The sequence below is a fragment of the Lepidochelys olivacea genome (assembly GCF_965140295.1).
Source record: "Lepidochelys olivacea isolate rLepOli2 genome assembly, chromosome: 12".
Taxonomy (NCBI): Eukaryota; Metazoa; Chordata; order Testudines; family Cheloniidae; genus Lepidochelys; species Lepidochelys olivacea.
In genome coordinates, this window is record NC_140422.1 from 4,660,289 (window position 1) to 4,682,570 (window position 22,282).

At 56.4% G+C, this 22,282-nt stretch overlaps 2 protein-coding genes across 5 annotated transcripts; one reads left to right on the forward strand and one right to left on the reverse strand.

The window, feature by feature from the left end:
• Positions 1–336: 336 nt before the first annotated feature.
• LOC311529103 (putative RNA-binding protein EEED8.10) lies at positions 337–11,803 on the reverse strand. 4 transcript variants are annotated; one of them, XM_084644814.1, is made up of 8 exons: positions 11,732–11,803; positions 10,565–10,688; positions 5,120–5,221; positions 3,221–4,204; positions 2,763–2,978; positions 2,252–2,464; positions 1,413–1,630; positions 337–1,256 (listed from the first exon to the last, which is right to left on the reverse strand). In XM_084644814.1, the coding sequence occupies exons 2-8, from the start codon at positions 10,589–10,591 to the stop codon at positions 1,088–1,090; spliced, it is 1,929 nt and encodes a 642-aa protein (XP_084500940.1). In that variant the 5' UTR covers positions 10,592–10,688; positions 11,732–11,803; the 3' UTR covers positions 337–1,087. The 4 variants fall into 4 exon arrangements, with proteins under 4 accessions (XP_084500940.1, XP_084500941.1, XP_084500939.1 ...); XM_084644815.1 differs by having other exon boundaries at positions 11,751–11,771; XM_084644813.1 differs by lacking the exon at positions 11,732–11,803 and having other exon boundaries at positions 2,252–2,398; positions 10,565–10,776.
• A 102-nt stretch (positions 11,804–11,905) lies between these two features.
• On the forward strand, positions 11,906–22,063 carry TMEM208 (transmembrane protein 208). Its single transcript, XM_084644639.1, has 6 exons — positions 11,906–11,980; positions 14,754–14,849; positions 15,841–15,900; positions 16,346–16,482; positions 20,288–20,372; positions 21,602–22,063. Exons 1-6 carry the CDS (start codon positions 11,975–11,977, stop codon positions 21,737–21,739), a joined length of 522 nt encoding a protein of 173 aa, XP_084500765.1. The 5' UTR covers positions 11,906–11,974; the 3' UTR covers positions 21,740–22,063.
• The last annotated feature ends 219 nt before the right edge of the window (positions 22,064–22,282 follow it).

The following is a 22,282-nucleotide window of genomic DNA, read 5'->3' on the forward strand; positions in this document are numbered from 1 at the left end:
AAGGGGGGCTGGTTTCCTGGGAGGGTCGTGGGGGGGGGGGTAAGGAACAAGGGGAAGGGAGACAGACCCGTGTGCTCTGGAAGCAGCTGATGCAGCCTTGCCTGCTGGTGCGGCAGGGGCAGGCAGCACAGAGCTTTGTCCTGGCACAGGAGAGCGGGCAGTGAGATATCTCCTCCCCCCCCCCCCCCGCCGGAGGGGGAGAGCGGGCAGTGAGATATCTCCTCCCCCCCCCCACCCGCCGGAGGGGGAGAGCGGGCAGTGAGATATCTCCTCCCCCCCCCCCCACCCGCCGGAGGGGGAGAGCGGGCAGTGAGATATCTCCTCCCCCCCCCCCACCCGCCGGAGGGGGAGAGCGGGCAGTGAGATATCTCCCACGCCACTCTGCCTCCCAAAATGGAAGGAGTGGACTTAGGCAGTGAATTTCCCCCTCCCCCCCCTGCACCATCCTTTTTGCACCACTAGGCTTAGTCCTGTGCTGGGGAGACGGGGCAGGGGGGGGCTTGGAGGAGTCGCAGCATGGAACAGCAGCTCTCGCTGCCCAATCCTGCTGCGGAAAGAAGCACTCAACCCCCTCAAGGGGCTTTAGCTCCCTCTCCCCCTGGCTGAACCTGGCCCAGGGCAGGTGCCTTGGCTTTTTGGGGCCTAGAGCTGGGCAAAGGGTGGCCACTGTTTCAGCCCTGCGCGACCAGCCGGGATCCCCTGGAGGGGCCAGGGCCCTAGTGGAAGGCAGTCTCCAAATGGCTCTGCCTCCGAAGGGAGCCTGGGGGCATACCTGATCGTCCCTGGCTGGGGGAGGAAGCTCAGGGCCTGGCCTGGGTCTCAAGGGTTCTTTGCACACCCAGAACTTGCCAGTGGCCCAGCTGCACTTAGTGTTAGACACTCGAACTCTTTGGCCAAAGCGTGTCAAAGAAACCCCACTCATCCCCAGCCCAGGCCAAGAGGCCACAGGCGTGTGTCCCAGCTGGGAGCTCAGGGAACAGGAGGTGGGAAGCTGCAGAGCATCCGTGGGGAAGGGCCTGAGCTGCAGCATCAGACGTTCTCCGAGCTGCCCAGCGAGGAGGGATCTGAGCCTGCCGCTTGGCCCCGCTCACAGGGTGAAGGAAAGGTCTGCTCCACCCACAAAGCGCGACTGGACACACGTCTGCAGGGGGAGCTGGACCTGGAAAAGCTCAATATCAGCCATCCTGATCCCATGGCACATGGAGACATCCAGGCTCTTCAGCTGTCTGCACTCCCTGCTGATGGCCATCAGTGTCCTGAAAAGGAGACAAGTCAGGGATCTCTCCGCTCAAGACAGCCCCTTCCTCCCAGCCTGAGACAGGCAGGGCGACTCTCCCCGGCTGGGCCAGGTCTCTGGGGGAGGACCTCCCCCTTTGAAGGCCAGCATCAGAGGAAGGCCTTGCGATACTTACTGGCATGTGAGCTGGCTGCAGCCAGAGATGACGAAATGCTGGAGTCTCCGTAGAGAGCCAGCAGCCTCCATGAAGCCTTTGTCAGTCAGCTTTCCACAGTGACTCATGGACAGCTGCTCCAGGCTCTGGCAACCCCTGGCCACCGCTACCAGGCTGGCGTCAGTGATCTCTGGTAGCAAGCTGAGGGAAAGCTGCCTCAGGGCTGGGAAGCGGATAACCTAGATGGACAGACGGATGAGAGCCCATTGGGCAGAGCTGGCCTGAACCTTTCCAGAGTGTTACAGCCGTTGTGCTGGGACTCACAGGTGGGCACATCTTCACCACCGGCTCCCGTCCTGGGCAAGGCTTGCAAAGAAAACTTCAGAGCACAAAGTGTTTGGAAGGAGAGGAAAGGCGTCCTCAGCCTGGCTTCCGCCCAGAGCCGTGGCACCAGGGAGCTCTGAGGAATGAGGTCCTACCCCCGAATCTCTCCCCTGGGTCAGTACCGCTGCTGGGACTGTGCAGGAGGGGGTTGCTTTCTGCTGGCAGGACAGCTTCTAACCCACGCAGCCTGGCGCACTACCCACCCATCCACACTGCAGCTCCCCAGCAGCACTCAAAGCTGCAGAAGCAGATCGGAGACTGATTCCTCCACCTCAGTGCCCTGAGTCACGTGGGCACCTGGTGGGCAGTGGTGACACAATCCGGTGCTGAGAGGGAGCTGTTAGCGCCCGGCAGCGTTTCCCCTGGTGTGTACACAGGAGCATGCAGCCCAGGAGGATTTCTCTCGAGTACAGGCTGCATATGAGGGACAGCTGCTGGGCTGGCTGAGCCCCAGTCCACAGCCGGGCTCTCCATACCTGGGTGATGCTGGTGTCAGTCAGCTTGCTGCAGGCCATGAGGTCGAGCTCTTGCAGATACTGTAGTGCCTGCAGGGAGGCTCGGGGCTGCTTCTGGGACTCCTTCCCGGAGGAGTCGCTGAGGGCCTTGGGATCTTGCTCCAGGTTCTGCAGAGGTGGCAGGAAGAATCCCATGTTACCAAAATTCCTGCTGAACTGGGGCCCTGTGTCCTTCTGCCAAGAAAACAGACATGATGCTGAGCCCAGGGGGCTCTCGGCCTCCCATCCTCTGTGCTGTGTCAGGGACTCGGCTGGGTGTCCCAGAGTGAAGAACAACCCCACACACGTTCCCGTTCCACGCCGGCTCCCCAGGTGCCGAGCTGTGACTGAGCTGCCAACATCCTCGTGACCTCACTTAATGTTGTGTCTGGGCACAGGCTGGCCCTTGGCAGCACTCAGAGAGCCCCTACTGCCTCGGCTTTCGCTCCACGGGCATCAGCCAGGCTCCTGAGCTTCGGGAGTGGGCTCTCACCTCTCTGCGATGGTTACACTCCTCTCTGGGCTCCTCTGCACCCAGGAGACCCCAGTCCGTCAGCTCCTTGCACCAGGCCAATCGCAGGACAGTCAGCCGGGGGAGGTGGGAGGAAATCGCTTGGATGCTCATGTTGGTGATGGAGACGCAAGAGGAGAGATCTAATACCCGCAGACTGGGGCTTAGGGACCTGGCCAGCGAGAGGACAGAGCTGTCCTGGGGAGGAGAAGGGAACGAGTGAGAAGCCAAAGAGCTGCACTGAGCATGCCAAACCTGCCCTGTTGGCCAGGCCCAGGAGCCAAGGCTCTGTGCAGGAGAGAGCCCCACACAGCCAAGGCCTCCCCGGTGGGGCAGAGCCTGGTGGCCCGGCTGCAGGTGAAGGGGTCTGGGACTGAAAGGCAGGGGCTGCCCCTCAGGGCCCTGCCCCCTCTGCCAATAGCAAGAATTGGGGAACTTACTCTGAGCAGAGAGCAGAAGGCAAAGCTGAGGGAGGCCAGGTTAGGCCGCAGCTCAGGGGAGGAGCACACTTTCACCAGCTCGCTGCCGCTCACGAGGCTGCACTCAGACAGGTCCAGGTTCTGCAGGCTCCGGAGCTCAGCAATGCCCAGGAAACCCCCGTCCGTCAGCCTCTGGAGCTTCCCCAGGCGCAAGCTCTGCAGGGCTTGCAGCCCTGCTGACACAGCAAGGGTGGCCCGGTCAGACAGCTCAGAGCACCCGGTGAGGTCCAGTGCAGTCAGGTGGGGCTGGTGCGTACAGAGGAGGCTGACGGCCTCGTTGGAGAGGTCCCGGCAGTTCTGCAGCACGAGTTCCTGCAGGCGCAGCCCCTCCACTTGCACCAGGGACCTCATCGCTGGCAAGGTGATGCTGGTGCCACTCAAGTCCAAGGCCCGGAGGCTGCTGGCCCGCTCCTTCAGGAACCGCAGGAGGTTGCGGAAGGACAGCAGGGCAGTGGAGTTGTAGTTGCTGGACCCGCGGTAGGGGTCAAACTCAAAGGTGAGGTGGCAGCGAGCCAGCGAGAGTCTGGCCAGGCGCGGCGCGCAGCCAGTCAGCCGGCTGAAACTGAGATCTGACAGGTAGCGCAGGCCGGCCAGGTTCAGCTCCTGGAGATTGGTCAGCGCTTCTCGGGCTTGGCCAATGGTCTCTGGCTTGGAGAGCAGCGTCCCAGACATGAAGAGGCTGTTGCAGCCACTCAGATCCAGCGAGGAGAGGCAAGGGCAGGCAAGGAGGAGGTGCAGGAAGGATGTTTCGGTCAGGCTGCTCCCACGCAGAGACAAGCTCTGCAGATGTGGCCCCAAGTGACAGGAGACAGCCTGGATCACGTCCCGGGAAACGGTGGAGCCATCGAGGCTGGTCAGGCTGACGCAGCTCACGCGCCGTCTAGCCAGGCTCTCAATGGCTGCCAGAGAGGTGGAGGTGGCTGGGATGTTGTACAGGATGTTCTCCTGGAACCGAAAGGGGAGAGGCTATTGCCATGAGCACAGGACAGCCCTGGGAACTGGGGAGTGCAGAGCAAAGGCACCCCCGGTCCGGGACTCCAGGGAGAGATGGCTTGGGGGAAGCACTGGAGACATAGGCTAGCACAGGCCTTGAGGCCCAAAACCTAGGGTCTGGGGGCAACAATGGAGGTGCCCTACGCTCCAGAGACACAGCCAGGGAACAGCTGTCTTCCCCTCCGCCCCTTAGTCGGGGCACACTGAGCATGTGCAGAATGAGGCGGTGAGTGCAGATCCCAGGGAGGACCATAGGCGTGCAAGCATGTGCACTGTCTGAGCACTGTGGAGTGGGGAGGGAGGAAGAACTGCAGAATGAGCCGGGGGGGTGTAATGGGGCGAGAGCTGCAGGGTGAGTGGGGGTGGGGGACAGACTCTGGGGGGGGGACTGCATTCAGGAACGTGCTTGGCCTGGCTCTGTAACTCTCCTGCGCTAAGAGTAAAGGGGGGTGTTACGAAGTTCCTTGCAAAGCTGCTGCCCTTGCTTTAACAGCCACACGGTGCCCAGGGGTTGAACTGCCACCCAGAGAGCCTACAGGCAGGTGGGGCCCTGGGAGACTGTGCAGAGTGGCTGCAGAGGCTTGGGAACTCTCAGCAGCCGCTCTGGGGCCTGGGGCAGCTGGCTGTGGGATCTTTTGTCCCAGGAAGGGGCCACACGAGAGGTCTTCCCTGAGGATGGTGCCCTAGAAGTCCTGCTGCTGAAGTAGCGACTGGACTCTGCCCAGAGCTAGCTGCTTGGGCAACACGTGGGATCCAAAGCTGGGGTCCGATTAACACAGGCTTGTAACCATTCACACGGGGACTCAGCGGGATAGGGACAGTGGGCACACCGCACGGATGAGGGCTGCAGGGAGGGGTGGGCTTTACCTGCCGCAGGGAGTCCTGGGCCGCAAAGTACCAGGTGTGATTCACCAGAGAGGCCTCCTTCCTGTCGGCGATGGGCAAGAAGCTGAGGATGTAGGTGATGACCTGGGAAGAGAATGGGAGAGGCATGGGGAAGGGCCCCAGAGCAGGACTTGTGCAGCACAGAAGAATTAGGGCATTTGCTGGGGAAGCAGTGTTTGGAGAACAGCAGTGCCTGACGTGCTCCGGTTTCTGAGACGCTGCTGTACAGTCTGTGGGCCGTGGCCCCGGTTTGTGCACTTGTCCTCTGCAGGAAAGGGGATTTACTGCACAGCACCAGCTCAGGGGAGGCAAAGCTGGAAAGGAATCATTTAAAAACTTCTGCCATGTGGCAAAGTCTCTGAAGGGCTGTCACACCCATCTTCCTGAACACGCCCAGAACGTCCAGTGCTCTGAGATTTCACTGCGATACAAATCAGGAACAGGGCCCCACCTATGCAGTGGTTCCACAGCCAGAGAACTGCATTTCTCACCGGGACAAAGAAAATCTTTAAAATAAGAACACAGCATAATTGATGCCATGATCATAGAATCACAGAATATCAGGGTTGGAGGGGACCTCAGGAAGTCAGCTAGTCCAACCCCCTGCTCAAAGCAAGATCAATCCCCAACTAAATCATCCCAGCCAGGGCTTTCTCAAGCCTGACCTTAAAAATATCTAAGGAAGGAGATTCCACCACCTCCCTAGGTAACACATTCCAGTGTTTCACCACCCTCCTAGTGAAACAGTTTTTCCTAATATCCAACCTAAACCTCCCCCACTGTAACTTGAGACCATTACGCCTTGTTCTGTCATCAGCTACCACTGAGAACAGTCTAGATCCATCCTCTTTGGAACCCCCTTTCAGGTAGTTGAAAGCAACTATCAGATCCCCCCTCATTCTTCTCTTCCGCAGACTAAACAATCCCAGTTCCCTCAGCCTCTCTTCGTAAGTCATCTGTTCCAGTCCCCTAATAATTTTTGTTGCCCTCCGCTGGACTCTTTCCAATTTTTCCACATCCTTCTGTAGTGTGGGGCCCAAACCTGGACACAGTACTCCAGATGAGGCCTCACCAATGTTGAACAGAGGGGAACGATCATGTTCCTCGATCTGCTGGCAATGCTCCTACATATACATCCCAAAATGCCATTGGCCTTCTTGGCAACAAGGGCACCCTGTTGACTCATATCCAGCTTCTCATCCACTGTAACCCCTAGGTCCTTTTCTGCAGAACTGCTGCCAAGCCATTCGGTCCCTTGTCTGTAGCAGTGCATGGGATTCTTCCGTCCTAAGTGCAGGACTCTGCACTTGTCTTTGTTGAACCTCATCAGATTTCTTTTGGCCCAATCCTCTAATTTGTCTATGTCCCCCTGTTTCCTATCCCTACCTTCCAGCGTATCTACCTCTCCTCCCAGTTTAGTGTCATCTGCAAACTTGCTGAGGGTGCAATCCACATCATCCTCCAGATCATTTATGAAGATATTGAACAAAACCGGCCCAAGGACCGACCCTTGGGGTCTGCCTGTGTCTGCGAGGTGCGAACTACCTTGTTCATGCCAATGGTTTCTGAGCTCTGAAATGCTAATCTAATTGTCAGTATGGTGAACTGTCTCACTCCAGACAATTTCAGTAGAAACTTCCAGCTCACGTTTGTATCCCACAATCCCAAACTGCCTCTCCCTCCTTCCCAGGAGGCAAAAGCCACAGCTGTTCCCTACCCTGGTGCCAAAGGAGTCAGCTTTCCCTAGACAACTTCCACAATATTGTGCTATATGGTCAACACAAAACTCTGAGTATGCTGTCAACTTTGAGACAGTGCAAAATCAAATGATCAAATTCAACAACCCAGAGACGCTGCACTGGTTCGATGATTCGTTATCCTATTTAATGAATCTACAGACCACCTCTCTGTTTGTTTTAATTTCTCTGAAGCTTCTGCCCAATTCCCAGGCTGCTGCATGGGAGTGCTGAAGAATTCAGATCAAGTTTCCCATGCACATGGCTCTGAGGAGAAATGAGGATTACCTCACCGCACCCTGAAGTGTGACCATTTCTGTGGTGGGACACAGCAGCTCGGCATGAACAGAGATGCTGCCCAAGCATTTAGGACAGGAAGTTAAGAATGCTTTATCCTAGTATGCTTGCAGGCACAGTTCCCAACCTCCTTTGCACCCTGTAACATTTCATGTCCACTTTGGCTGGTGCTGTCTCAAGGGTGTGCACTGACTGACAGAACTGAAGGAATACTCAGCACAGTTGTAGTGCGAGGAAGGCCAGCTGGGTTTAGGATTTTGTTTGGCTCCAGCAGAGAAGTTGTAGTTACTGAGTTTGAAACATCCGTGTTGTTTTCATTCCTTGATCAGAATCTTGTGACTGCACACTGAAGGACAGAGAGGCCCAAGAGTGGTTGGAAAAGCTTAAGTAGAAACAGCGTGGTCTGCTTACATGATGGACAAACCTATGTGGTCTGGGAGGGGTCTGTGATGGATTTGGAGCTGCCTGTTTTCATGGATCCACAGGAGACACTCCAGCTTTTAAACAGCTCCTTGGAAGGATCCCTTCACTGTGCCAGACCCGCAAGGGGTCTCACTGTTCCTTCAGAGTAGGCCAGGCAGCCTCAATGCTTCCAAGACTGAAGCTCTGGGCTCCAGCGCTCCTGCGTCACACCGTGAGCTCCGCCCAGCGAGTCTAACTGAGACAGACTCCTGGTCAGAGACCTTTACACTCTTCTGGGACCAGCGCACCTCAGCCAGTGTTTGCAGTGACATCAGGCAGAGGAGGCTTTGTTAGTCACCCAGAAGACAGCAGCAGGAAGTCCTTAGGTGAGTACAGACAAGCAAAGGTTAAGACATGGTCCATCCTGGCCAAGTCAGCATTCACCCAGCCACGCTGCTCTGGGATCCATTTCTGGCCCTCGCCCTCTGTCGCCTCTTTGTCAGTCCCAGGTGAGAGCTGTTGAGTCTCTCCAAAAGCCAGCTCTGATCCCCCTCCTGCCAACCCATGCTGAGGTCACATGTTCCACCTTCCAGAGATTCCACGTCCTTGGGCCTCCCCTTGCCATCTGGATCCCCCACTGATATGGGTCAGCTTCAGCCAGTCCTTTAATGCTCCATTCATCCCACCCCAGGCAGTTCTGTGACACAAACTGCAGGGCTCCTGCTCTGCCCTAGGTGTAGAGTTAACTCTTTTGTGCCACGGGGTGGCAATCCACGCTCAGTGAGTCACTGCCATGCATATCCTTCATAAAACCATTACAGAACATTCCCACTTTGCACTGCATCAGGAACAGGCCACTGTGGGGCTTACCCAGCCAAATGTGGGGTGGGTCCCTGCAAGCACCTGAGAGCCAAGGCAAGAGCCCTTCTCTTGGCTGTTCGAGCCTGACTGCCGGCAGAGCTCACTGAACTGTTCTGGGCAACTGTTTCCAAACCCAGGAAACTGCCAAGAAAGGCCTTTGGCTGGCTCTAAGGACAGGGGTCGTGCTGGGGGGAAATGTTGTGGGGGGCAGACTGTTCCCCATAGGTAAGGACTCTAGATGTGTAGACTTTTGTTGCTGTAAAATCCCTTTTTCTCTTATGCGCTGCTTGGATCCTGTGGTCACACGAACACTGCTTTGGTCTGACAGAAGGTGTCACGAGCTCCCCAAGGGAAGACCCACAAGTGCCGAACCCCATCACACTGGCAGCGTGAGCATGGTCAGTTCACAGGGGGCTGCAGCCCAGGGCCTGGTCTAAGAGTGATAGTATCATCACCGAGTCCCACAGGGGATCAAAGGCAGAGAGGGAAGCTGATGGAGGACAGGTAATAAAGGCAGATAAGCAGTCTGGAAAATTCTAGTGAAGCTGTTCTGCCAGTCTATTGCTTGTTTCGGTTTGGTACTTTGGACTCCGGATCATAGCAGAGCTGTACGTTAGCTACTCTTATCAGCATCCTTAATGACTCCTCTAAAGGGTGTTTCCACACAGCACTATACTCACTGTACAGAAGATGGCTGAATACCTTGTGTGCTTTTTAAACTTACACCAATCTCTTGATCCAAAGGTCTCTAACATAGACAGAGCCACATCCTGCAGAATGCTGAGCACTCTCAGCTCCCACTGAAGTCCAGGTTATCCCAGTGAAATCAAAAGGAAACTGAGGATGCTCAACACCCAATAAAAGGCATGCAGCACCTTGCAGGATTAGCCCTTTACTGTGACACGGAACATTTGCTCTCCTTTGGTTGATTGAAATATACCTAGTGTCCACGCATAAAAGTGCTTCTATTGACTGTTGGGTGGCTAAGGAACCAGCCAGCCAGACCTGGCGTTCTCAGGGCTAAGCACCAGGATCACCCACCCTGTCCGAGGGCAGGTGAAAGTGCTGGCACAAAGCTGAGCACCCCAGTGGGGAGAGGGATGCCGTCAGGAGCAGAGGGCCAGCTCTGTTTCACAGCTCCCTTAGTTGGTAGAACTCCTACAGTTGGCTGAGCGTTCCCCACATCTAAGTCCTCCCCGTAATGTCCCCCCTCATGTCCACAACCAACAAACATAAGTACATAAGAATGGCCATGCTGGGTCAGACCAATGGTAAGTTTGGACCACAGAAGAGGGTGTCTCAGGACTTCTGCTGAGTTAAAAGATCTGCACCTCTCAAGTGCTTTACCAGCAGAGGTACCGTGGCTAAAAATTCCTTGGCTCAGCCTGTGTGCCTTGCTTTCCCGTCACATTGTCCTTGAAAGGGTCAAACTAGAAGCCAGAGTAACCACAGCTAAGGTGGGGCTCAGGGGCTGTGTGTGTATAGAATTTTATGTTTCTTACTATAAACGAGGCTCTTTACAAGGAAAGAAAACAAGGAGAGAGGTGCTGGCCGATTTGGAGTTTTGCTAATGGGAATACTGAAAGGCTCAGGAGGTCTCAGGGATGAGGGGGGCAGCATCCCACATCCCAACAAGGGCCTCAGCCACGAGGTCTGAGCCCAGGAGTGCCTGAGCCAGAAGCAGTGACTAGATTCTACCCAGAGCCAGCTGGCTGGGAAGCATGTGGGACCCTGCTTACAAAAGACTAGTGATCCGAGAGAAGGACCCTGAACAACTTACTGGGGATTCTAGCAGTTGGCTGTGGTAAAGGTGTGATAAGCCCTAAAGAGCCATTGCCCTCTCTGAAGCCAGGAGGGGGCAGCAATTCTGGTGGAGTGAGTCCCTGTCCCTGGAGAGCAGGACCTACGCAGGTCACACAGACCCCAGCAATGACATTCTCGTAGCCTATTTAGATGACACAGGCTGGGGCCTACTACCAACCTCGAGCCCAAGGAAACACAGGAGTGTTGTCCTAATCTGAAGCCCAGTTCTAGTCATATGAACTCTTGTAACCTTCCAGACACTGACTGGACTTGGAAGTGCCCCCAGCCAGCCCACTGCCGTCCAGCCTGAGCCATCAGAAGGTGTTACCTCCACTGGGAGCCTCTGCGTCTCCATGCAGCTGCAGCTGCCCCTTTTTGGGACCCCCAGCACGGATTGCTCCTGCTCAGGCCCCGCTGCTCCCTTCGGATGGTCTGGGCGAGCGCCTCGGTCTCTGGAGTCCAGACAGAGAGCTATCAACACCTGACGCTCTGCAATGCCCCCATCCTGTCTAGCCATCTGCCCTACCGCTCGCACCCCATCTGTCTGTCCTGCTGCCCCCACCCCCGTCTGTCTGTCTGGCCTACTGCCCCCACCCCCGTCTGTCTCTCTGTCCTGCTGCCCCCACCCCCGTCTGTCTGTCCGTCCTACTGCCCCCACCCCCGTCTGTCTGTCTGTCTGTCCTACTGCCCCCACCCCCGTCTGTCTGTCTGTCCTGCTGCCCGCACCCCCGTCTGTCTGTCTGTCCTGCTGCCCGCACCCCCGTCTGTCTGTCTGGCCTACTGCCCCCACCCCCGTCTGTCTCTCTGTCCTGCTGCCCGCACCCCCGTCTGTCTGTCTGGCCTACTGCCCCCACCCCCGTCTGTCTGTCTGGCCTACTGCCCCCACCCCCGTCTGTCTGTCTGTCTGTCCTACTGCCCCCACCCCCGTCTGTCTGTCTGTCCTGCTGCCCGCACCCCCGTCTGTCTGTCTGTCCTGCTGCCCGCACCCCCGTCTGTCTGTCTGGCCTACTGCCCCCACCCCCGTCTGTCTCTCTGTCCTGCTGCCCGCACCCCCGTCTGTCTGTCTGGCCTACTGCCCCCACCCCCGTCTGTCTGTCTGGCCTACTGCCCCCACCCCCGTCTGTCTGTCCTACTGCCCCCACCCCCGTCTGTCTGTCTGTCCTGCTGCCCGCACCCCCGTCTGTCTGTCTGTCCTGCTGCCCCCACCCCCGTCTGTCTGTCTGTCCTACTGCCCCACCCCTGTCCGTCTCTCTGTCCTGCTGTCTGCACCCCTGTCCGTCTGTCCGTCCTACTGCCCCACCCCGTCCGTCCGTCCGTCCTACTGCCCCACCACCCTCTGTCCGTCCTGCTGCCCCACCCCCGTCCGTCCTACTGCCCCACCCCAGTCTGTCTGTCCGTCCTACTGCCCCACCCCAGTCTGTCTGTCCGTCCTACTGCCCCAGACCCGTCCGTCTCTCTGTCCTGCTGCCCCCACCCCCGTCTGCCCGTCACTCACCCCGTCCCTACCACCCCACCCCCGTGTCCGCCGGTCCCGCTCACTGCCGGGCTCTGCGCCTCCACTTCCGGGTTCACCATGGCAACGCCGCAGAGGCTGCTGGGAATGGTAGTCCGGTGCGAGGTCAGTACCCCGCCTCTTTCCCACAGCGCGGTCTCGCCCCTTCCGTTTCCGGTGACGCGAACCCGGCGCCGGAAGCTGCGCTGCTGCTGACTTGGTGTCGCTGCTGCCGGGGGAGCCGGAATGGCGGTGAGGGGGCTGCGGGGCGGCTGGGGACTCCCGCAAAGCGCCGGGGGCGGCGTGAGCCCGGCCCGTGGCCCCTCCCCCGTGGCCGGGCCTGAGCCGCCCGGCCCGTGGCTCCTCCCCCGTGGCCGGGCTTGAGCCCCCCTCCCGGGCCTGGCCTGAGCCCCCCGGCCCGGCCCGTGGCCCCTCCCCCGTGGCCGGGCCTGAGCCCCCCTCCCGGGCCTGGCCTGAGCCCCCCGGCCCGGCCCGTGGCCCCTCCCCCGTGGCCGGGCTTGAGCCCCCCTCCCGGGCCTGGCCTGAGCCCCCCGGCCCGGCCCGTGGCCCCTCCCCCGTGGCCGGGCCTGAGCCCCCCTCCCGGGCCTGGCCTGAGCCCCCCGGCCCGGCCCGTGGCCCCTCCCCCGTGGCCGGGCCTGAGCCCCCCTCCCGGGCCTGGCCTGAGCCCCCCGGCCCGGCCCGTGGCCCCTCCCCCGTGGCCGGGCCTGAGCCCCCCTCCCGGGCCTGGCCTGAGCCCCCCGGCCCGGCCCGTGGCCCCTCCCCCGTGGCCGGGCCTGAGCCCCCCTCCCGGGCCTGGCCTGAGCCCCCCGGCCCGGCCCGTGGCCCCTCCCCCGTGGCCGGGCTTGAGCCCCCCTCCCGGGCCTGGCCTGAGCCCCCCGGCCCGGCCCGTGGCCCCTCCCCCGTGGCCGGGCCTGAGCCCCCCGGCCCGTGGCCCCTCCCCCGTGGCCGGGCCTGAGCCCCCATCCCGGGCCTGGCCTGAGCCCCCCGGCCCGGCGCCCCTCCCCCGTGGCCGGGCCTGAGCCCCCCTCCCGGGCCTGGTCTGAGCCCCCCGGCCCGGCCCGTGGCCCCTCCCCCGTGGCCGGGCTTGAGCCCCCCTCCCGGGCCTGGCCTGAGCCGCCCGGCCCGTGGCCCCTCCCCCGTGGCCGGGCCTGAGCCCCCCTCCCGGGCCTGGCCTGAGCCCCCCGGCCCGGCCCGTGGCCCCTCCCCCGTGGCCGGGCCTGAGCCCCCCTCCCGGGCCGGGCCTGAGCCCCCCGGCCCGGCCCGTGGCCCCTCCCCCGTGGCCGGGCCTGAGCCCCCCTCCCGGGCCTGGCCTGAGCCCCCCGGCCCGGCCCGTGGCCCCTCCCCCGTGGCCGGGCCTGAGCCCCCCTCCCGGGCCTGGCCTGAGCCCCCCGGCCCGGCCCGTGGCCCCTCCCCCGTGGCCGGGCCTGAGCCCCCCTCCCGGGCCTGGTCTGAGCCCCCCGGCCCGGCCCGTGGCCCCTCCCCCGTGGCCGGGCCTGAGCCCCCCTCCCGGGCCTGGTCTGAGCCCCCCGGCCCGGCCCGTGGCCCCTCCCCCGTGGCCGGGCCTGAGCCCCCCTCCCGGGCCTGGTCTGAGCCCCCCGGCCCGGCCCGTGGCCCCTCCCCCGTGGCCGGGCCTGAGCCCCCCTCCCGGGCCTGGCCTGAGCCGCCCGCCCCGGCCCGTGGCCCTTCCCGCGTGGCTTGGTCTGAGCCCCCCGCCCGGGCCTGGCCTGAGGACCCCCCCCGGCCTGTGGCCCCAGGCAGGCCTGCCTCCCTCCCCTCCGCCCCAACCATGGCTTGGTCTGAGTCCGCCGCCCGTCCCGGGCTTGGCGCTCGCCCCCCTGCCCTCCTCCGGCCTGGCCTGTACCCCCAGTCCGCATCTAGCCTCCCCCTCCCGGGCCTGGCCCAGGCTCTCAGTCTCGACACTCCTGAGAGCGAAACAGGAGGGTGTTTCCTTGCGTGAGACCCTCTCTCTGCTCCCCCACGAGGGCTGCACAGCAGAGTGGTGGTGATGGTGGGAGGGTGATTGTAAAACCACAGAAAATGGTGAGGGGATCTCGGGGGTGGATGTAGAACATGATGCTCATTTACTTAATTGACATGACTTCAATTGACTGTCTCTTTAGAGCTGTGTAAGGATCCATCAAGGGTAGGGTTATAATAGACAACATGCAGATAGAGGCCTTCAGGAAAGAAAGGGGAGTGGCAGAGATGTAGCCTTGCCTTGTCCAGCCTGTAGACATCAATGACTGACCAACTCTCTGAACAGTTCTCCAAACCAGGGTTCCGACTGAACAAGAGAGGTAGAAACTGCTCTCGGGGGATGATATGCTCACCCACATAAGCTGCCCTCCAGAGAAACTGGCAACTGTTAGACGCATATGGCAATATTTGAACTTTGCAAGTCAATTTAGGGTAAACAAAAAATCTACAAAATGCCCAAAGACAAGCAGACTAAACTATGTAGAACCCACACAGCTCTACCTAGAGGGTCCTCGAAAGTGCAGACTGCTGACAAACACAGGAGCAGAAGACACCTATAGAACTTATGTGCCATTAACAAAAGCCCCAGGATAAATATCGACCACCAGAAAACTACTATGAAAATGACCTGACAGCATAATCGAACCCATCCTGGAATATGGAAGCAAAGCCAGGGGCCTAACCTTAACAGCCAACTACAACAGCTGGGGCAAGAAACCTACAGTCCTACAAGCAAATTATACATGTGTACAAGAACTCGCCCAACGATGGCTGGGCAGAACAGAGATTTTATTTTTTTCCTCTTTTGTACCATAGGAAAAGAACACTCAGTTTCTGGTTCCTCCACACTCAAAACAGCTAAATGACTACTCTCTATAATTACTCCAGGCCTCAACAGCACTGCCTTTGGGATCAGTGACAGTGGGTTGTGGAGGGGGTGTAGGCAGGAGGAGCTTTGGAGAAGGGATTGAGGTGTGAGCAGAGGGGTGTAAGGAAGTATGTGTTAAAGACTGCACTCTTTTTCTAGCCAAAGGGGAAGGTGGGAACCAAAGGCAAAAAGCAGATTTTTGAAGAGAACAAGGAGACTCTGAAATTCTACCTGCGGATCATCCTTGGTGCTAACGTAAGTGTCTCTCTCCAATAGTTTTCTAGGGCCATGAATGCTTGTCTGCAGCTATTGGCTGGAAAGGTAAATCCCACCATATTGGGCAGGAAGCCTATTCTATCCCATCCTTTTTTGGGACCTGATCACCCTAAATCCCATGGGGCCTTAGGGATCAAAGGGTTGGGGGAAATGAAGAAGGGATTCCTTTTCTGGCTGGCAGCTCCATTTCAGTCAGGGCGAATATGAAAAGGGCCATATGGCCTCATGTAACTTCTGCATTTAAGGACTGTAGGGCGAGCAGTGACACACCTTGCTGAGTCCCCAGAGACCTGGGGAAAGAGCTAACACCTCTGTCTCTCAGTGGAGGTGGAATGGTTTTAACTTCCAGGAATGGGTTAGCAGGGAGAGAGCTAACCCAAACCTGGACTGTAGTGAGGGATTGCAGGTTGGGAAGCGTACCTTCTCCCACCCAGCACTCTGAAAGCTTGAGGGTGGGGAAGACTCTTCGGGTTTTTATTTTCTGGGGAGGAGGAGAAATGTACAGCCCCACAGATGACAGTGAACAATCCCCAAAACTCCATATATGTTTTGGCCTATTGTGTGCTGTAAAGGCAAGTGTGGCTAGGAGGTATGAAGGAGCTAAGAACTAGCACCAGGAAAGCAAGGAGCTTTCCTTCGCCTTAAAGCTTTCACCCCTAGTGAGACTAACATTTCTGCTCTGCTGGAGCCAGCTCATAGGCTTGTGGCTTGCCTAGCTCTGAAAACTGTCTGAATCCAGCTTCAGCTTTCTGATGCCAGGAAGCTCTCTGGAGCTTTCATTTTCCAGCATTGTAGGGCACCTTGCCTGCTTCTGCAAGATCTATTGCAAGTGGGGGTGACCCTCTGAGACTCAGGCCATTTTTCATGATAGCATATTGGGAGAAGGCCCAAAGCTGTCCCGTCCTTGATGTGTTCCTTCCCCTCACACTCGCTGATTCTGGCTGCTTGGCTTTATTTCTCTTGTCTTCAGGCCATTTATGCAGTTGTGAACCTGGTGATCTTCTATACAACAGCCTCCTTCTGGACCTGGGTAAGTCCGTGATCTCTGACCCTTCCCTTTTCAGGGTGGAGGAATCGAGGGGGTAACACCTGGTGGGGTATTTGTTCCATTCTCTCGCCCTTCCTTCTGCTTCTCCCTGGGGCTGTCAGGAATCTTTACTGGATGCTCAAACAGTGAGCCTCAGATCTCCTGTTGGGGTTAGTGTGGAGTTTGGCATTCACTCACACTGTCTTGGGCCTGATGCCTCTTCATTGTTTCCAGGTTGCTCTGATAGGCAGTGCATAAGCCATGTTTCCCTGGACACACAGACACCGTGTGTGGGGTTAAGTGGCTTTTACCCACCTGAGACGAGAACATCTTCACTAATCAGAAATGTCAGTACAAATAATTGCTCTGGGGCTCTGCTCCTGCTGTTTTACCTTGGGACCCTGTGGATTAGTCGCTTTCATGGCTGACCTTTATTTGTTTGTTGCAGGTTGCGTTTGTGTTTAGCATGGTGATCTACAGTGCCAGTTACCGCTCCATGAGCTCCATGGCAAAGGCGTCTTTCACGGACGATGGCAACCTTGCTGACGGGGGAATTGACCTGAATATGGAGCAGGGGATGGCAGAGTGAGTGTCCACACCCACACGAGTCCAGGTGAGCAGGACCTGCTGCCTGAACGCGTACACAGACCCATTTACCCCAGAGAGCATGGGAAGAAGCATAGCAGAGCCTCAGCTCTGAGACCATCCCACAGAGCTCACTTGCTCTCCCCAGTGGGAAACTTCCCTTTCTAATCATTCTTGTCATTTCCCAAGAATCGGTCGAACTGTCCTCATTGCTTGAACATCTAGCTCTGCCTCTAGGAAGTGAGTAACGGGACACCCCAGGAAGTGTGCTGGACTGAGATAATGACTCGCCCAGGGCCTTCACTAGGCTGGATGGGCGACAGTACCCAGCTGCTCCGCCAACTCCTCCCTTGCCCTTTGGCTTCTCTCCTGGGGGTTACATTCACTAGCGGAGGACAGCTCTTCCCCTGCCCTTTGGCTGAGGAGAGTGTTTAGGGTGCATAAAATCTTTACCCTCTCCAAGGTTATAGGGTTCTTTTCCTTGGACTGGCTGCCTGAAACACCTACCCAAGTGTTGTTTCCTTAGAACAAAGTGAGACTTATTAAAAATAGAGAAAACGGAATTAAAAGAAAAGCAAGCTTGCTTAACGGACCTGAATTTATACATCTGAGCTAAGCTAGGTAAGGCACCCTCAGCTTGCTTACAGGAAAGACTAGGCAATTAATTGTGTGTGGTCAAGAGCAAGTCCTTGCTCTCTGGCCTGTCCTCAGAGATCCAGCCCCACGCTGTCCAGAGAGAGTCAGTCCCCTCCCTCAATCTACTCTACCTGTTTGTCAAGCCTTTGTTAAAGGTCCTCACCATCCCAGGTGAAGCGTTCTGGTTGTCTGTCTGTCCCTTCCCCAACCCTGCATCTGTCTGCTCTGTTTAGATTGTCAGCTCTCTGGGAGAGGGAGGAGTGTGAGTGTGTTCAGTGCCCAGCTCAATGGGGACCTGTTCTTGGGCCTGGGGTGCTCCCAGGGGGAAGAGAGCCAGGCAGTGAGAGGGGCTGGTGGGGCAGGCAGTCTGCTCCGGGGGTGAGCTGGGTAAGTATCAGTGTGGGGGAGTACACGAAAAGTCTCACTCCTAGGGATGTAAATATCGTTTAAAATGTTAACCAGTTAAACGATTAAAATTATATCATTTAACCAGTTAACTGAGGTGGCTCTGGCATGGCCAGGGACTGGCAGGGCTGAGGGTTAATGGTTAAGGTCTGTTAACGGTAAGCCTAATGTTAACCGTTTAACCTTTTACCTCCCTAACTCCTTCATGTGGTGCCCTCTACGGTACGGTGGCGAGTCGCCATAGTGGTCTGTCGCGGCGTGTCAGCTGGTGCCAGGACAATCAGAGGGGGTTAACATGCAGGCTTGGGCAGATGGCGCCGTGTTGCTGTATGTTCAGGAGGCCCCCTTCTGATGGACAGGCGAGAAATGGCAATTTTTTAAACCTGGAACTAAAATTCTGTGGAAAACACTGAGGGGAAAAACTGAATTCCACTGGGAGGCCCAGGGTGGCATGCCCTCCCCGAGGGCATGTCTGCAGCATTGAATGTTAAGGGCCCCGCTGACACGTGGGAACCAGGGGCTTAGAACGGCAGAACCATCCCAACCTGACTGCACTGTTGCCATCACAACTCTGACTCCTCCTGTTGCCCTTCCATTGTGTCTGTTGCTCATGTTGGCAAAGTTGACATTGCAGCTGAACCAAAGATTTTCTCAAACTTTCTGTGCAAGGGAGGACTGAGGCAAGGAGAGGCGGGGGAAGAGGCAGTTGGCTACCACCAGAAAAAGAAACTGCTTGTGTGTTGGTGCAAAGGCCGTTTGCACTATAGCTTCTGGTGCAACCATCCTGGGTATCGCCACAGCACTCAGTTGGTTTCTCCCTTGTCTCCTTACTACTTAATATCTCTCTTACTCTCCTCATTGACTACTTACCTCTGGAAAGCTTGCTGGGGCCTTTGTGTGATGCACGCTGTACAGGGCAGAGCGGCAGTGAAACAACGGAACCACCTGATCGTTTCTGAAATCCTCCTAGTACTATATCCATCCAAACAATTGCCCAGTGATAATGCACCAGGTTACACACATGGCTTGGTGCTTCGCAATACAGCTGTGTGATTGGGAGCGACAGAGATGATGATTGGCAGGGATGGAGCTTTTACTGGCTTGTTCTAAAAAGTGAAGGTAGATGATTGTATTTGTCCCTTGAATCCACAGCTCATGTAACAGGAAAGATAGAACGTATAAGTGTTCTGAGTCGCTTTTGCCTGGGCAGCAGAGAGTTCGTACTTGCCTGACACACTGTGCTTCACTGCCTGGAATAATTGTTGTCCAAGATAAATAATAGTGCATGCAAAAATATGCTATTAATGCAGCATAGATGCTCTAAGAAGTCACCAAATGCAAAGTTACGGTTTACTGCTCCACTCTGCCCCCCTTGTGTTTGTGCATTGGAATAGTCTCCAGTGATGTGATCTCAGGGTTTTCCAGTATTTGACTGTGCCCTTTTTTCCAGTAGGGTCAGAACTACGCAGTGTGTTAGGTCTAATGTGCCATACTCTCAGCTGTTCAGTTCATGTCAGTTTGCCATTTGAAGCGCTCCAAGAAGCACTGTTACACTTCCCTGTCATCTGACAGTCCTGTCACATTTGACTTTGCCACAGGAAGAAACGCTGACTTTAAACTGCTTTTTGTACAGTACTGATTTGAAATGTATTTCCAGTGTCCCGTCTAACTCCGAAGAGGATTTTGTACATTCCTCGAGGATGAGAGAGGATGTGGTGTTGGCAGTTGTTACTTGGGAGATCTAGGTTCAGTCCCCATGGACTGTGGTCCTGTTTGCGAGGTGCTCAGGTGGTGTGTGGTCGGGTCCAGACCAGCACCCAGAGAAGCTGTTCCCAAATGCTGGGTAGCTAAGCATACTCCACACAGCGCTGCCCACAGTGAGACGTGCTAATTCTTGCTGGTGCACTGTCTGTATGCCAGCCTGTTGGTTTCTTACTCTAGTACGTGTTGTTTCATGTGAGTGCAGGGGGTTGTGTTTCTCTTCTGTGCACATTACAACAGTCTACATGTGTCTGAGCTGTATAGAAGACAAACGGATCATGCTACTGTGAGAGCTGCAATTGTGTAATCAAAGCTGGTGTTCAGCCCACCCCTGCCAATGGCTCTCTACGTCTGAGTGTTACCTCAATGGTTTTGTGTGTGGAAAATCAAAGGGGGTGGGGGGGACCTGGCGTGGGGTCAGATGTGTAATGGGCACTTGTCCCTCCAGCTCAGTTTGTGGCCGCTGGGGTATGTTTATCCCTGGGATGCTGCATCGTGTTAGCTCAGCAGCTGTGTATAGAGATGGAGAGTGTATGGGGAGGGGCTAGCTGCTATGGCATGGGATTGCACCATGAAGTTTAACACCTCTCCTAGTCTGCCAGTCCGGGTCCTGTGAGCGAGCAGGCTTCATGCAGAACACAGGCCGAAATTCATACGTAGCCGCCTGTAATGACGTTGATCGTTTTTTCTCCCATTCAGCCAGGCCTGCCCTGCCCCTCCTCTGGGAGCCCGAGGCCCTATTTGAGTCTTCAGTCAATTGTAGTTAATCCAGAGGACACTATTTCTCCGAGGCCCTAACACACAGGTCCCGTGGGCTAAGCCAAAGCCATGGGAATGTCCCTGGCCAAAGGAGAACTGGGAAGGGCTGTAGGGGAGACCAGTAGCTTTGTAGTGGCAGCAGAATTGCAGTGTTAACGACAGGGTTTGCAACTGCAGATGTTCAGTACAGAAAACCGGCCCTGGCCCAGTGCAATTAACCTGTTGCTTTTCCTGTCCCTCTCAGGCACCTCAAGGATGTGATCTTACTGACAGCCATTGTCCAAGTGCTCAGCTGCTTCTCCCTCTATGTCTGGTACTTCTGGCTCTTGGTAAGTCTTTTGGGCCTTTCTCCGTATCCCCAGATTCAAACTTTGCCTTGCTCTCCCTTCCAACTCTGCTCCATTTCATAGATTCCAAGGCCAGAAGGACCGAGTCTGCCCACCTGTATAGCACAGGCCAGAGACCTGCCCCAACATAATTCCCAGAGCAGATCTTTTAGAAAAATGGCCAGTCTTGATTTAAAAATTGCCAGGGATGGAGAATTCATCACAGCCCTTGGTAAATTGTCCCAATGTTTAACTACTCTTGCTGTTTACACCTTATTTCCATTTCATTTTTTACCCTCCCTTCCCAGCCTAGAGCTGGTTTTTGGTAAATCACGCAGCCTTCCCCTAATCTTCTCCAGAAGAGAGAGTGCCATTTTGCACGGGAATGCTGAGGCCTGATGGGATTTGGATGCCACCTCTCTGAAAGCCCTTGGACAGTGAGAGGTCCAGAGGGCAATGATAGATGGGGGAGGGGCATTTGGGGCAGAGTCCAAGCTGTCTTGGGATGTGCATTGTGACACTTTACATGTGTGCTGAGCACTCAGCACCCCTGAAAATCAATTTTTTTTTTTTGGACCCTTCTAACTTATCAATGGCTTTAACACCTGGCAGAGGCAGACATATATTGAAACAGAACTTCCTGCATAGACTGGTTAAAACCCCCAAACTGGTTATTACCTAGCTTTGTCACCAGTGGGTATGTGTGGCAGAAGCCACCCGTTATAAATGGCTGGCTTACTAAAAGGTAACTCGGAACACTTTCCTTTTTTGGTGGAGCAGCCTGGTGTCTGACCCCTGTATTGGGCATCTTGTCGTGGGGAGTAGACTGAATTGAATAAGCGTTAAAATGGCGTAGCCCATATTCTCTTATTCCTAGGGGCAGTCCTCCGGGAATGGGGGTGAACCCATTTCTGGGAAGTGGGACCTGGTCTTTGGAGATCTTAGGAACTGAAGCCAAGATTTTCATAAGTAGGCTACAATCATTAGGCCTCAAGTCTATATTTAGGCCCCTAAATAAGTGGGTGGTTCTCAAAAGTGCTGAGCCCCTGCAGCTCCCATTGATTGTGGCACATATCTAGATCCCCAGCACTAACGTAAATAAAGACCTAGACCAGGTGTCGTGTCCAATTCTGGATGTAGAATCAGCTTCACCAGAGCTCCGCGTTACCTGGTAGCTGAGCAGCGTCCTACAGTAACTGAGAACTGAGTTTGCGGCCTGTTGTGCTTTGTAGGCTCCAGGACGGGCTCTCTACCTCCTGTGGGTGAACATCCTGGGGCCCTGGCTCACGGCCGACTCTTCAGCTGCCACCCAGGAGCCAAATGAGAAGAAGCAACGCCGCCAGGAGCGCCGCCAGATGAAGCGCTTCTAGCTACACAGGTGGGGGTGGATTAGATCTAATCCACCAGCTCCACCTTGTTACCTCATCAGGGATGCGATTTAAACCAATCAGAAACCATCACAGTATCCGTCACCCCTCATCCATCCATTCCACTACAAAAGGCTGCCAGAGACTTCCCTTGACTGCGTCTGATAGTCACATCAGGGGCCGCTCCACCACTTGGGGCCTTACTTGACAAGGGGGAGGGAGGTTACAATGGGATATGTGTAAATAGCTTTTTCAAGCAATGGTGTAATGAGTGTGGGGATTGGGAATTGCCTTGTTGGAGGAAATATATTAAAGAGGTGAATCTAAGCGCAGGGACTGGTGGCCGATGTTTGCTTCAGGGTCAAACTTTATAGCAACAACAAAAAAATATCACCAGGAGGCAGAGACGAGAGCTGGAAAATGTCATGCCACAAAGTGAATGTTTGACTAAGTTCTAAGCTATGGAGAAAGGGCGTTCAGAATGGAACTGGCTACTCACTGAACTATCACTGACAGGGCTGGGCCCATTCACAAGAGTCCTCCAAC